At 39.2% G+C, this 16,434-nt stretch overlaps 1 protein-coding gene across 2 annotated transcripts in view; it reads left to right on the forward strand.

The window, feature by feature from the left end:
- Positions 1-16,434, forward strand: part of LOC122844370 (protein turtle homolog B-like) — a 96,074-nt gene that overhangs the window by 21,628 nt on the left and 58,012 nt on the right. For both annotated transcript variants that reach the window (XM_044139731.1, XM_044139732.1), the window contains exon 2: positions 10,018-10,209. In XM_044139731.1, coding sequence (XP_043995666.1) covers positions 10,018-10,209 — 192 coding nt within the window. The remainder of the gene's footprint in view (positions 1-10,017; positions 10,210-16,434) is intronic.

Consider the following 16,434-nt stretch of genomic DNA (forward strand, 5'->3'; position numbering starts at 1 on the left):
CCAAAAGATGGTATCTCCATGTTTAGAATGAGTTGTTGTTCGGGTCAAGGCGCTGTACTGTGTCGAGATTGATGTCCTTCTTCTCTTTCCAGTGTGGCATAATCTGCTTCATGAGATTCGTGACTTTTTACTCATCTGTATGTAAAATTCTGACCCTGAATGAGAAAAACTCCACAGTAAAATCAAACTTTTGTCCCAGATGTTTGAAAAACGTTTTTAAATCATCGCAGCTGCAGAAAAATGTTCAATATTTTATGTGATTTTGTCACTAAGATGATTCTGGATTCTAGTTCAATAAAGTTATTGACAATTTAACCAATAAATGTTAAATAGATTAAATATCCAATCATCCACGCTCCTTTGTGGGGATTCCTGAACTCGAGTATCCGCTGATCCGCCATCTGACCTAAATTTCAGCTGATCACCAGGAGGTAAGAGGCTCAAAAAGACTTTGCTGTCCTCAAAAGACACTTCAAGGCAAAATTAAGATGTCAGGTATAAGTACAAGGCACAAGTGCTTCAAGTGCAGAAGATAGAGCACTCCTGTTTAGTCCTAATGAAATGTAGTCCTGCTCTTGCTGTTTCGCGGCCATCATCTTTGTTAGACTAAATATTTCCTCTCCCGTAATCCGTTGTTTCTGCGTCACACTGAAGTGACTCCTGACTGCTGATTGGCTCTTTCGGGTCTCCTGGATGCCGTGTAGAAAATTATGATGCCATGTTTTCTTGCTTTAGAGCAAATGCATTTCCCTTGCTGTGATTGAATGATGTTAACCCAGATGCTATTGGCTCTGATGGTTCGATGAATGTGTCACTCATCCAAACGGCCCATTGTTCTCCTGAGAAACTGCCCCATGTTATTTATAAAGTCTGATTACCATGCTGAAGCACAGAGTGAACAGAGGGCTTTTTGTTTGCAGTACTTTGACTCTTCTTCTTTCGCAAAATGATTGTCGTTAGGTGACGATGTAAAAGTTGCAGGGTAGTAGCTCTTGAGGACTGGACTTGAAATAATACCACTACAAAACTTCTGTGCTTTGCCTTTTTTTGGTCAGATCCTGTACTGTGATTTGCTAAGTGTTTTGGATTACAATTGCATTTTCACATCACAAAATGCATCTTCTAGGCAGATGGATTTTTTTTTTCTTCAAATATTCAGTTTTCCATCTTATTGTAATAATTCTCAGTAACCTTGGTGTTGATATTTAGATCTAGAAGATCTTCTCAATTCAAATAAACCTTGCAGTTCTTGTATTTTGAGTAGATCTCTCAAGATGAGGCCCAGAGTTCAAGGGGTCACAGGTCATCTGCGAAAGAAAAAATATGTACATTTTATCAAAAATTATTCTCATCAACTATTCCAAACAATGTTGATCTTCTAAATATTGTTACTTTTTTTTTAGCTCAATCCTAACTTACATGATTTAACTGGTATGGTGTGGGGTTGATTTTAAAAAGATTTTCTTTCTTTTTTTCAAATTGAATCGGTGAAAGGAGAATCCTTGAAAAAAAAAAAGGGTTTTGTAATGAATCAGACCTTATTCTCTTATTCAGTAATGCGTCATGCACACCAGAGAATTTAGCTTTTCACAATAAAAACAAGACTGCAACAGCTGCAACAGTCCCTCGTCGCTGCACTCATGTTTGGAAGGTCAAGCTGGCTTAAAAGAAAACAAAAACAAAACCTGTCTGTGTTCTTCGAAGAGACAGGATAAATTGGGAAAGTGCACAAACACGTGCGGATGCAAAAATGCTCTCTTATCTACTTGAGTACCCAGTTCTGCATGCAACTGAGAAGGGATGGTAAGGGGCGTGTGTGTCGGACTACTCCAACTATTCCTCATGATGTCCCCCCATAAGTTTCTGGGAAGAGGAAATTTGATGCTGCAGTTTGGTCTTCAATCGGCTGCATGGTTTCTCGTAGCATGAGGCTTCACATCCCAGCGCTTTAGTTCTGACCTCGCCCCTAGGGAACTACATGTTGTGCAATCTTGAAGTTTAGCTATTTCTTTACAGTGACATGTTCCAGAAACACCTTTGGAGTTTTGTACCTCAAATGGTGCAGCAGTGGTTATTATTTCCTCAGCTTGTCTAACTCCACATATGTTTTTCACAGCTGTTACCATCATTAGCATAAAAATCCAAAAAGGCCCTTCACTGCAGGCGGAAACATTGTTGCCGTTTTGGCCCTCCATCGTGCACATCTGTAACAACTAAAGCATTCTTCATCAAGACCTTGCAGAGGAAATCCTTATTCTGCCTTTTTCCCCCCTCATTGTCATGCAGTCAGTGTGAAGTCTTCAGGGCAGATCAAGAGTTCAGGGAATTCCTCATTATCTATCTTAGAGTGGGACAGTTCTCAGAAAACATGAGCAGAAAGGTCACGACGGTTTGTTACCATGGTGGCAGCGTATTAAGGTGACAGCCCATCCATCGACATGAAGCCTGGAAGCTTTCACTCACTGAGAACCTGAAGCAGGGATCGCCATGGTGGCGTCAGGCGACGCGTATGACCTCATCATGGCAACATATTGTGCTAGCTTATAGTTTGTTGCTGCTAGAGTTTCCACCTCGTAAATTTCAAACACCATACCAAGACCAAGTAAAGTACCGTTTTAGAAATAAAATTAAAATTAGCTTTTGTTTGTAATAAAGAACTGAAAAGCATAATCAGTAACAATATAAGAATTAGACTTCCTTCAGATTAAAAGAATAATCACCTTTGTTGGAGCAACTGTTGTATTCAGTTGTTACTTTTGATTTTTACAAGATTTCCATAAGAACTGAAGGTAGCAGTTAATTGATGGTGCTATAAAATGGCTATATGTGCCTGGAAAATATATATAACCTCTCCTATGATTGATGGCAAGTTTATTCAAGATTATTTGTATTCCTGCTGGCATTTTGTTGATGGACTCCTTGAGATTGGAAGGTCTTCTTGTCAGCACCCTAATTTGTAGCTCCTTTTACAGACTTAAAGGGGGCTCTGGCTTTTATATTACTTCTAATAATAATAAACTTATTAATAATATAATAATGTTACTACTACCCTACCTGCCTTTGATTTTAGACCAGCATTTAAGTTAGCAGTAAAATGCCTCCTGTTTATTTTGTTTAACATGTTCCAGCTCCATTTCGTTGCCTCTTGTTACCGTAGCGAGATGAGCAGGGTGGGGCTGTGTGTGCATGCAGTACGCTGCAGGTGGGTTTGGGTAAGACTTGGGCTGTAAACCTAAACTCCAGCTGTATTCTTGTACCAAATTTTTTATTTTTTTTTTTTACCATATAATAGGCAGTCAGTGAGTCGCAACAGTAATGCAAACCTTTCCCAGCCATTGCTTTCACCTAACTCCCTCTGTATGTCATTGCGCTTCGACATAACCTTAGATCTTCTCCTCTCCACCGTTGTATCTGCAGCTGTTTTAATCTCGACCCCTCAACAGCTGGATCATCTTGCTGAGGTCCAAATGTATGGAGTGATGTGGAAAATTTCAGAACCTCACAGCTCCTAAAGTTGAATAAACGGTCTCTGAACAGCATTTTAGCAGTGAGGCTAAAATCTGAGTCTTGATTTAGGAATGTCAGGTCACAGATGATTAGCTTCATCTCCAGCAGAAGTAGGTCATGAAGAAGAAGCTGATTAATTAAGATTTTGCTAATGGCTGCATTATGGGGTAACTGGCTAATCTACCTTTTCAAACAGATTTGAGCTAGTAAATATCTTTTTCTACAATTGAATAATTTTTCACTTTGTCTGACAGTAATGTATTCCGCCTGCTGCAGCACGATGTCTCTCTGCTCCACTCCTCGTACACAAGGAGGATCAGATGCTACTGCACCCTGGAACGATACCCTTTGAATTCCAAGTAATGAGCAACTCTTGCATGAGAGACTCGGAATTAGGTCAAGTCTCCCACCCTGTTGTAGCATTAGGGGTTCAAGCCACGCTGGAGGATCTGAGGGTTCCAGATTGAGAACTGAACAATCTGCAACCCTTAGACAAAATGTTGAACTTTCAAGTCACTGCATATTTTGTCTTTCTGAGTTGATTTGAAGAGCAATTTGATTTACATGAATTGTTATTCCATCTGACGTTGCTGAAGCTATAAAAGCTCTTCACGGCCTGCTCTGGTGTTTTGGTTCTGGCGCTCAAAATTCATCCACAGAAGCAACAGCTGAATCTTGTGTTGTTACTTTTTTTAAATGTTTTTCTTCACCATCTATTGTTTGTAGCAGCTTATCTACTCAGGATCGAAAAGGGGCTGGCCATCCCTTTACAGTTTTCTCTTTTTTTTCTATGAATTTGTTGGGTGACATTCCTCAAAACAAACTTTAATCAGCATTGATTGTTATCAAATCTAGCATACAAATGGGCAGTTTTGGACGCTTGATGCCTGTCGCATCTCAAATGGGGTTCAGAAAGCTGCCATCCGCACAGCCATTAGAACCCGGCTCATTCTCCCACTATCTTCACTGGTTGGATCCCAACATTATTAATGGCTCCATTAATTTTACAAAGGTCTCATTTTGTTAGTGCCATAACACAGGTTTAACTTTAAAATCAGACACAGGGAAACTCGGAGCAGGTGAAAGAATAATAAATGGTATGATAATGTGCTGACTTTGCTGTAGTCATGAATAATTGCTGTTGTGGAGGGTGAACGTGTCATTTATATTTCAGCCTTATTTGCACTTTGCAGAGTGGGCCGATCTGTCACTGTTAAACACTTCTAGGGATAAACCAGGAGCCGGACCAAAACTAGCAGCTAGAGCTGAGGAAATGTAAGTTTCAACAAAAGTGCATACGATAGAACGTGTCTCTTCTCGTCATTACTACTTGTGCCTGTAGATATCACATCTGTTTTCACTTAAAATGAGAAAGAAAAAAAAAACTTTTTAAGGTAATATTTAAAATAAAATCTGCAGAGAATGGAAGGTTTATTAGAGTTAACAAGCGTTCAAGCAAAGCCTGAACAGATCTAAAATGGACTGGTGATCGAAAACATGTAATTGGTTTAATTAAAATCTTAAAATCAACCAAAGCAATGTCCTAAGTTGATAAAGCATGAAAGCGACCTTTACTATGTTTTATCTGCAGGTTATAAGTCAGTTATCAATAAGTTTACCAAAACAGACTGATATTAGCATTAGCTTAGCTCTTTTTTTAGAAGCTAGCTCTTTATACATTTTGGTTTTGGGGTGTTGACCAATAATAAAGCCTGATGACATGATGAGGCATGAATGCGTCAAGATGTTGCAGAAAATACTGATTAGTTTCTTATCGTCTCGGTTCTGGACTGACTTTCATCTGAACTTGTATTTTGGTTTTTCCCATAAGCCTGTTTCTTTCTCTAGTTTCTCTCCAGCTCTTCCTCACCTGCTTTTATCATCCTCGTGTTGGTATATTCTCCCGTGTGTCATTATTCTCTGCTGGATTCTTGCATCTACCTCTGTGTCTGTTCATGCACTGCCTCTTTGTCTCCTTCCCGTGTTCCTCGTTCTGCTGAGTTGTACTGTAAAAGTTTTGGACTCTGCATTAAATCGTTGTACAACTGCCACACTCTTGTCTGCACTTCGATCCTCCACTCACCTTACAAACCAGGACACTTGCACGTCCTGTTGCATGTCTGACTTACTTTTGAATACTCCAATAATACTGAACACAGTGTCTTCTTCACTCAGTAACAATTGCCACGATGAAGAAAGTTGTTGAAGGCGTGACTTTAAAAAGTCACGCTTTTTAAAGTTTGCGTGAAAAGTGAACGATCAGCGTGGCTTTTATTCGTGATGCGCACTTTGGTGCAGTTTGAGTGACAGATGGCGCATGAGTGAATAGTGAACAATTGCTATCGCTTCAATGTGTCATCTACAAATCTATTTTTATGTACCGTGTATTTACTTATCTGTAAAAAGATGGACTTTTTGAGTGTTCAACCGGCTGCTCTCCCATCAGGGCTGATGAAGCAGAAATTTGTCCAATCTTGCTCAAAACCCAATATATGTTTCTGCTTTAATTTAAAACTGATCAGCCAAGATCCAGATACTGAAAGAGAAACAATCTCATGTGATCATTAATTACAGAATAGTGAAATTTAAATGTTACTTTTTAAGCCGTGTTGGATTTTGGAGTTTAGCTACTAACGAAGTAGGCTTCTCCACTTTTAAAGTTGATAAATTCCCGTATTTACAGGCCTTTTCAACAGCCACAGTGTATTGGCCATTTTATTTAGGCCGCCTAAATATTCCCTAAATTCTCAGTAGTAGTGCTGCAGTCCTAAGAGTCAGGTGAAACCAAACGTTCTTGTGCTTTGATGGTAGGGAGTTATGCATTTGCATAAATATTAATGAAACACCTGGCAGCTGCGGGGCATGTGTTATCTCCTTGTTATCACCTAATGTATTTTTAATTATTGCATATTACTAGTTAGGCACCATCCATGAATGTAACCAAGGGCTCTGGAGCCTCCAGAGTTTCCACAACTAACATTTTCCCCCTACATAATCGCGTCTCCCATCGCTGAGCTCAGTTTATGTTACAAGCCTCTGTGAAGCTTGGTCTACCTTGCATAAGTGAGCAGTCCTCCTGGCATCAGTCACCAGCAAACACACACACACACACACACACACACACACACACACACACACACACGCACACTCTGGGTGCTGTGTTGTGAGTCAGTGCACCTCAGTGGTTTCACTGTGTCCTCCCCTGAGTCTTTGATTGTAAATGAGCTAAACCCTAATGTTTGCCACACTGTGGTGGCAGTGGGATGGGGTGGGGCGGGTGGGATGGCGCAGGGTGGGGGTTGGAGTGCCCTACCTCCCATCTTTTAGCCCTCTACTCTCCCGGGTGTCCTCGTCGTCTCAGCAGGTCCAAACAGTGAAGTCATACCTTCCAAGGGGGCCTGTTTTTGTGCCGTGTCTGATGATGTCACCGGCAGCCAATCAACATGTAGCACAGCGCGAAGAAGTGCGAGTGCGAGTGCGTGCTCGTATGTCGGTGTTGGTGTGTGAGCGAGGGGGAGAGGGTGAGGTGATGGTGGGTGAGAAATCACAGCTGGGGGAAAAATAAATAAAAAAAATAAATCGCTCAGTTATCTACTGTCTGCTTCTTCAAGCTTTCTTTTGCAAAAGCAGAATCACATCAAAACCCTAATCTTTCTGATAGGATTCCTCTCATCTTTTTAAGAAAGCCAAATATTGCTTTTTGTTGATATTAACCTTTTCCAGTGTTTTGTGGGTGGCGAGGTCATTCACAATACGAATTACATATACAATGAGCACTTTGATGGAAGCATGATGAAAGCAGTTTTCTTCCATTGAGGGAAGCCTATGCTGTGTCTTTTCATGCCCGTGTCATGCTGCTGCAGGATGTATTTCAAAGCTCACAGCACTGGAGAGTCTATGGTCACAGCTTCAATAGATATTTCATTATCAAAGTAGTTTAATTGTTTGGTGCTGCTCCATGATGAACAGATGTTAATTGCAACACAGAGACAGTTTGAGGAGACTGCGACTAAGCTGAAGGACTTTTTGAGGTTTTTTGTTGAGAAGCTCCTTTGCTTCAGAAATTGTCTTTCTGTTCTACTTATTCTAAGTTCTTTAAAACGATGCAGCTGGTTAATATTCATAAACATGTTTTGGTTCAAATGGGGGTTAAAAAACAACTGATATTACACCCCGTCACATCAAACTTCACTTTGGTGTTGCACTGAACCAGAGATTGGTTCTGAGCATGAGTTACTTGGGGAGAGGCTTTGGTAACAGTTGCTATGGTAATTGCACATCATTGCCTATTGACCTTATTTTCTATGAAAGTACTCAAAATAACCATTTTTAGAAATGTTGTTTACTGGCTTGCTCTGACATCTTCTCCTTGTTTGTGCTGATTAACCTATCAAGCTCATTTAAACTATCCACAAATCCTTCAGTTTTTTTTTTTTTTTTACACCAAAACATTTCAAACAGCTTCTGAAAGACCAACATGATATTTGTCACAAAGCAGCGGGGGGTTTAAAACAATATTCCAAAATTATTTCTATGTTGCCGTTGGTTGAATGCAGGTTGTGATGAGATCATATTATCTTTTTTTTTTTTTCTCTCACCAAACACCATCTATCCAAGTTGGGACTGTGTTCTGGCCTCCTTTATGATAGAGAGCTTCAGCTTAAATGAAGAGTTGTAACCTATGTGATGACCAGGTAAATTTGTTTTGCTCTTATATTGATAGAGTTAGTGTTTTTCTGTTTGTTCCTACTGGACGTGTAGGGTGACATTAGTAGACCAATCTCTGAGCAACGCTCAACACATAATATGTAGCTGGGCACAAAAATAATTGGCTGGTCTCATTTGATCGTTTCAAGTTCATTTATGAAAGTATATATGCAGTTTCACACCATTTTTGAGGTGGGAATGTCTGTTTTACCTTTTTTTTTTTTTTCACATTTCCATATTGTTTTTTTTTCTTGCTGTAGTTGATTATTATTTATTTTTTAACTGTTTTGCTTCAGCCAGGAGTTAAGAAAAAAAATTAATAAATCTTTTTTCTGAACACGTGACGCTGTAAACACAAGCTGATGTTCACCAGACATCCTGTATGTTATGAATGAAATTGGGGGGTTTATAGAGGAAACTACCCTCTAAGCATCAACATATCGCTCTTATGTGGGAGCTGTAAGCTGGCAGAAATGCCTAAACTCTGGGGGGCAAAACGCACCAAATTGTTCAGTTTTCAAGGAGAGATATTTTCTGTTTTGTAGAGATACATTCAATACCCTCCAATTTTGTTAAGCCCTTAAACTTTACACACTTGGCTAAAGAGAACAAGTTCACCCAGCAGATTCTGAGAGACAGTGGAAACAGTGAGGAGTGGAGGTTTGTTTCTAGGGGATAACAGCCAGACGAAAGGGATTACAGAACAGATAACTGATTATATTGCTCTCATTGATCAAGCCATCCCTCTGGTCAGGAACTTAGTTGTTTTTTTTCATCAGCGCTGTATTTTCCACACAGAGCTCCAGATGGAAACGGATGAAATCAAGTGAAGTCATTTTTGGAAAATGTTGTTCTGGATAAAGAAAAAAAAAAAAGGATACCACTTTAGTCAATAACATAATGATTGTTGCGGTTTGACATTTTGTATAGGCTTTGGTTGCAATGTTAAACATAGAAACCCTTTCTGTCTCAGTTCATAGAGACATAAAGGACAAAGTTCTTGTTCCGTTTGCCGTCGTACTTTGTCAGTTCTGAAGGACATTCTTTCAGCTGCTAAGACATTTGATTAGATGCATTGACTTGGACGATGATACCATTCATTCTTCTCTTTAAGCTGAGCCATGTCAGAGCTGGCAAAGGAACAATAGCAGGATTCAGACTCAGAGAGGGCGTTCAGCACTTTATTCTCCAGCTCAGAGTGAATTCTGTTCAGAAAGGGTCAAAGGTCGCGGTATTTCTGAATATCCAGACGTTTACGCCACACTACGGTACTTCTTTGCTGACGCCTCTCCGTGCTCTCGGAGACAAATAGGATGAAAACTCTTCTGTTGAGGCATTGTAAGTGGTTTAAATTACTCTTACTGATCTTTCTTCATCCTTCCCTCTGCAATGAATTTCTCACTTGCTGCTCAGATTGCTGAACTTGCGAAGTGGGTTTTCTCACCATATCACTCTCTTCATGGGAGGATCATTCTTTTCTTTTTTAACCTGAACTAACCACTGCATTTCTTATCGAATCACAGAAGATATACTATACTTGGTTGGTAGTCAAGAATATTTGTGTTTACTTGCATTCTGACTGTGCTTGGCATTAATATATTTGGTGAGGTGGAAGGACTTTTAGTCTTTCATAGAACCATCTGATATAAAGGAGGAGACGAATTGGGAAATGTCTTTTTCGAGGGATTATTTGTTCCACACTATCTGAAAAAAGCACCTGCCCTTTGAATGGCGGGTAAGACTATAAGTGGATTGATAGATATCTTGGTAAGTTGAGTCTGACTTGTACACTTTGTGTCCCAGGTGCCCACGGAGTGCGAGAGGAGCCCCAGTTTGTGACGGCACGCGCAGGAGAGAGCGTCATCTTGGGATGCGACGTGCCTCACCCGCTGAACGGAAAGCCCTATGTGGTGGAGTGGTTCAAGTATGGAATGCCAATCCCTTTCTTCATCAACTTTCGCTTCTATCCTCCTCATGTGGACCCAGAATATGCCGGTAAATGTCCAAAATATAGTCACGCCAATGGCTTTTTTAGCACTGACGAGGAAAACGGAGCAGCTTAAGTCAAAGTGATAGGAGTAGAGACATTTTTGGTGTTTACATTTTCTCTTTGGATGAACGAAATTAATAATTTCTTTATATACGACTCATTTTTTTACTCATTTATAGCTATATTTTTATGACAGTGCTCACAGACCTCTTCAAGAAAGGACACAAAGCTTCCAGTCCTCTAGTGGTGCACTGATAAATCGGCCGTGATTTTCTTAGTTTTGGGAGATCAGCGATTGGCTAATAAGTACACAAGAAACCAATATATTTACCAAGCTCATGTACTTATGCAAAAGCCTAAAAATAGACGTTGATGAAAAAAAAAAAAAAATTCTCCCAAAGTTCAATTAAAATTTGACTTTAAAAACTGGTGATCGTTCAGAAAACTGCAATCGTTGCATGACAATAATGAGCCGATATTGATTTGTAGAAACTATATATAGATTTAGATATCTATATCTGTCTTCTTTTCCTGCCCTGCTTTGATGTAAGCATTTTGTCTGAGCTGTCTGATCAGCTATGCTCTCCCCTGTGTGAATTATGACAGCATAAATGAGCTGACATTTCCTTAAGAGGCAGCAGCTCTTTCCATCCCACATCATTTATGTGCAGTAGGGGTCTGATTGTATGTCTTAGACTCAGAGAGTTTTTATCATGCTTCCATTCATGTCAAACTGTTGCACATAAGTTGTCATTTTAGGAGTGTCAGATGGATTCAGCAGCTACCAGGATTTCAACTACCTAGATACCAAGCATTATGAGTTACATAGCAGAGTAATGTAGTTGGTAGATGTCATGCTTGGCATTTCAATGACGAACTCTCTTGGGTTAAACATGCACTGTTTTCAGTTGTGAGCTGCAGCCCCTTCACCTGCTGCAGAAGGTTCATACTTAATGAAAAATTGAAGGAAAAAAAACTTTCCTACAGGATCTGTTTGTTGATCGTTTTAAATTGGTAGCCAGTGGAAGTACGTCGGTGTTCATTTCTGATTGATTTCTACTAACTGCTCAGCTCTGGAGTGTATTCCTGGTTTTGTAGTTAGATGTTTCATTTCCCATGAAACAGTGTGTACAAAAGTGAAAGTCTGTTCACTTTTATCCTGGACAAAATATGACAATATATGTCACATGTGTCAAACTAAAGGCCCGGGGGCCAAATCGGTCCCACCACAGCTTTTTATGTGGCCCTCTAGTCTCCAAATTACATCAATTAGTCCCTCCAGTTTTTCACAAATCTGCAAAATTCCTACAAAATCAACAGATCCCCACATTTTTTCCCTGACTTTTGTTGGAAAACGTTCTTAAAATTGGCCAAAACATTGGGCTTAAGTGACTTCTGCCTCAGCCTTACTTGATGTCAAGCTATAGTCCGTGACCAATATGGCGAGTAACATAAGTTACACTTAGCATCATAAATTAGCAAAAAATATTCTAAAAATTCCTTACAAATATTTCTAAATTAGCACCCCGAAGTCTGTGATTTTGATTAAAAAACCCCGAATAAATAAAAAATAATTCAAACATTCACAAAATCCTGGATGGAGTAACCATTGTGAAAAGATGTTCAATATTTAATTTTAAGACATGCTTATTGAATGCTGACACAAACAGCCATTTATTGATATTTTAACAACTTAGTGGGTTTTATCAATACATTCTGACACAACCAGCCCTTTAAGAACATTCAAAAATGAGTTTCACACCTGAATATGTGCTTGAAATTCAGGCTTTACCCCAGAAACCTGCTAACGCTAGAGGTAGAGGCACTGGGGGAAAAGGCAACAAAATAAAATACAATAAATAAAAAAAATTTCATTTTATGATATAAAAAATAAATTTTTGCATTTACACAAATACAAATTTACATTTTGAACATTTTGTAAATAATTTTACTTAGTTGCACATCCCTTTGGAGTACGCTAGTTTTAGTAACTGCACAGTATTTTATCTTGTAATTCTGCTTTTACTGTACAGTACGTAATTTTTCATTATATATTACATTTTTATTTTTACATGAATGTACATACTTTAATTGCCAGTCACTTTGCTGCTGTTGTACCAGCAGTAATAACCCACCTATTATTGTTTGTTCAAAAAAATCCGTGTGTCCAAATCAGTTTCAAACGAGCAGTGAAACTGATGAAGGCGACTATAACTAATATACTTGTGTTAGGGCTTTTTAGACAAAAACAAGAATTATATCAGCCAAAATCATGATTGGCAGATCGGCCTTGTTAAAGATCAGTGATTGGTCAGAAGATCTGTGTATATTTTCTAAAAAGAGTTCAACTGAGTTAGAAATATCTTTTTTGTCACTTTTACCATCTGCATAAACAGTAAAAAAAAAAAAAAAAAAAAAAAAAAAAAAAAAAAAAAACGTTCCCGTTTCCCTGATCTACCAGTATTGTCCAGTTTCACCTCAATGTGGAGCCTCGACGTCAAACCTGGACCCTTATCTGTAATGAGACACATTTTCACTTTTAGCACCGGTGATCCCAATCTGCAGATCTGTTTGAAAGCACACTGATTGATTCGCCACTGTCTAAATCAGATAAAGATGTCAAACACTTCCTGTCTCACCTACAAGAGAACGCTGCGGATTAGAATATCGCTGGAAGTAGAGATGATTTGCATAGTCTTGAATATGATCGCACGCACTATGAAGTACAGCATCGAGGTGTCTTCGGTGAGTACGGGTGGCTGACAATGAACATATTTGTTTGAAATACAGAATCACTACCTGTAAGAAACACCAGATGTGTTTTGATGATGCCTGTGGATTTCATGGCAAAGGCCCCTCCTGCTGCATCTTACAGTAACCAGTGAAAATGTATCTGAAGAAGCCATGCTATTTATTTTATTTTATTTTTTTACAATAAAAAAATAATTATCTAGAGCTTCACTAGAGCTGTACAAACTTCTAGTGAAGTTTGCACAGCTCTGTAGAGAAGTGCAGGTAAGAGCAGTTCCACACCCACGATGTGAAAAGAACTGAAGCGATTGGGACTGAACAGCTATAAGAAAGTCAGTTTTTAGGCTAACTAGAGAAAATGGCTTCATTTTACAAGGGAGCATAAAGATTGGTCATGTTTAGGGTAAGAAAAGATTCAGATGAACCCATCATGCCTAATGTCTGCACTGATCGCCAGGCAGGGTGTTTTTCTAATAATTTTGAAACATATCTTTATTTTATTCTAAAGTTTCACTTGGGCTTTTTTTTTTTTTATTCCTTTTCTTTTTTAAAGAATAAAACTTGATTGAACTTAAAATTTTGTCTCCATGTTAGGCAAAGTCCATAAAGCTTTCCGTGTCGTTTAATGAACATGTATTCGTTTAGCAGATGGTTTCATCCAAAGTGACTCACACAGCAGAATCAAAATGAAAGCTTCAGCCACTCCAAACTTTACTCTAAAGTAAAAACCCACTACAGGTGGGACAGGAATGTGTATGATCGTTAAGCAGATGAAGCGTTCCCTGAGAGATTAGCTTTTAATTTTACACCGGACTCTCTCTAGGATATCCATGACCGAATACCTTTGGGAGGCATTTTTAAAAGAAAGTATTTGTGACATGTCAGTCAACATTTTTCAAGTCAACACCTGTTCTTCTTAAGTAAAGATAAAGCTTTATTGACCTTTGTCACCTCACCTCTAACTTTACCTAGCTTCCCCGTAAGGAGTAGCTACTCTGCCCTGCAAATGCCCCGCTCAACTCCTTCAGACTAGCCAGCAGCAATCGGCAAACTCCTGGAGGAGCTGGGAATCTGCTGAGTTCATCATATGAGCTGCTTCTCAGTGAAACGCTGGTAAAAACGTTAAAGGGTTGTTAGAGCAGCGATGATGCGACGACTTCCTGAAGGCAGAGTTTCAAAAGAGCAGGAGCTTTTAATGAGGCCCAATTTCAAGCCTTTGAATTACGAAGTCAAATTTCTTTCAAGTCATATTTGATATATAGAGCATTTTCATAAACAACTGAAGGTAACATAGTAACTTGATTGTGCTATAAAATAGGACAATGTGGCTGGAAAATACCTAGTATTGCCGCTTTAAGCGTACTAATGTTCTGATTTGAGTTGGTTTCCTTTTATTCTCAACACAGGTCAGGTATTTTGAGACCACTTAACCCTGCTGTCGGTTTAACATATTTGATTTCCTTTCCAAGATAGTTTGAGATTATTGCTATTGTCTGTTAAAGACTCCCCCCCACCCCTGCTCCCTCCCGCTACGTTGCACATATGAACGAGACTCTGTGGCTTCAGTCTCCACCAGCACATATCCGTCTTCTCTTATTTGCTCTGGTAAACGTTCCTCGCTGGTAGAAAAAACTGGATGTTGCTTGAGCTGAATAATTACTGCTGTGGGATTACACGCTGCTGAGTTCATTAGTGAAAGAAAAGGCTTTTAAGTTTGCCCACACTGGATTTTGTGTGTGATAATGACATAATTGTGACTTTGTGTAGTTAATGGAGTGTGGAGACAAAACAAGGCTAGTGAGATTTTAGAGTGTTCGTTTTAAAATGCCACCCAAACCCCTCTGTGACTTCTAACCACAATCGGCCGTATCAGTCTAAATGGATCTTTTCTGTTTTTACTGGTGCCTTTAATTTTACTGCTGCAGTCAATTGACATGGAGGCTTTATGCAGTAACTCACTGCCACTTTTAAAGAATGAAGCGGTCCTTTGTGCGCTCTGCACGTCATTGTCATGTCTTTGAGATGGTGGCTTTGATTCGCTGCTGTTTCTTGTGTCATGAAAAGCGCCGTTGAATATTTTAGGCCTTACATTAGCAGCAGAAGTAGGGAGTTTTCCAATCAATGCTTTTCCTTTAGAGCCAGTTACCAGGGGGTTTCCATCCAAATCTGTTTCCTGTCTGCCAGCGCTGTGTATTGATATTTAGGTGTTCCTGAAACACAAACGTGAAAACTGCACTTTGTAAATACATTTCAGTTTTATTTTTGCAGTATTATTTATAAAACACTACAATTACCCAGAAAAACAACCAATAAGCATGTGACCGGACCCACAGTCTACACCCCAATATCATATGTTTCTTTCCCCATTCTGCATAATGATACTATTTTGGATCTTTCTACCTGCTCTGTGTTTAAAATCTAATTGTCTGCTCCTCATGCAGTGCTGTAGGAGATCTATAAAACTGCTGAGCATGCAGCGCTGCTGGTTTTGATCAAATAAGGAGTCAATTCAGAGCGCAGTCAGGCAAAGCAACGATATCAAGCCGACATCGGAACCACAACTGTCTGACACAAAACCAAAGCCGGTTGCATCAGATAAAATTCCTGAAGCCGATGAAGTGCAGTTTTTCCTAACACACTCCCCGACAAAACAAAACAAAACAAAAAAACAAAGCAAAACTGAGATGAAATAAAATCAAACTGCGTTGGAAAGTCACGCGTGAAAGATTTAGGGACCCGGATGCCAACGTGAGGTCGTCAGCATAAGGCAAGCAGCCCGTAGATATACACAGGTTAAAAATATGTCAAATGAAGTTTATTGGTATTGCACATTTCAACAAGAAAGCGGTTAAAAGTGCTTTATGTGATATAAACATAACAACATGTACAGACAAAAGAACATTAAGTTGCAGTGGCAAAAATAAAGGAGCAATGAAAAGTAGCAATAGAGACTAGAATTAATCAGTGTTTCAGTTTTTATGAGTAAAAGGCAACTATAAACCAGTGATTTAACTCTGAGCTGATTTAAAAGCATTAATATATTTGCAGCACTTACTAGTGAATGCTGCTTCTCCATGTTTGGTTCTGGTTCTGGGGATCCAGAGCAGACCAGAACCAGAAGACCTGAATAGTCTGATACAACAGCAACAGGGCTCTAATGTGTTTTGGTGTTTAGTCATTCAGTGATTTATTAACAGGAGTATTTTAAAGCCTGTTCTCTGAGCTGCAGTGTAGGAACTGGAGGAACGTGCTCTACCTTCCTGTTTGTAGGCAGAACGTGAGCAGCGGTTTTCACAGGTCTGTGTAAAAAAATCATTATTGCAGAAATCATGCGACTATAGGTAAATGCAAGGATAATTATATTGTAGCAGCTTTTTTTTATTATTATTTTTTATCTGTATCTTGACCCTATTAAAGATCTCCTTGGCTGTGTATTTGTGACAATTATTTTGCTTGGAAATCCATACTTGTTCCATATT

Source organism: Gambusia affinis, linkage group LG15, assembly GCF_019740435.1.
Source record: "Gambusia affinis linkage group LG15, SWU_Gaff_1.0, whole genome shotgun sequence".
NCBI classification, from domain to species: Eukaryota; Metazoa; Chordata; class Actinopteri; order Cyprinodontiformes; family Poeciliidae; genus Gambusia; species Gambusia affinis.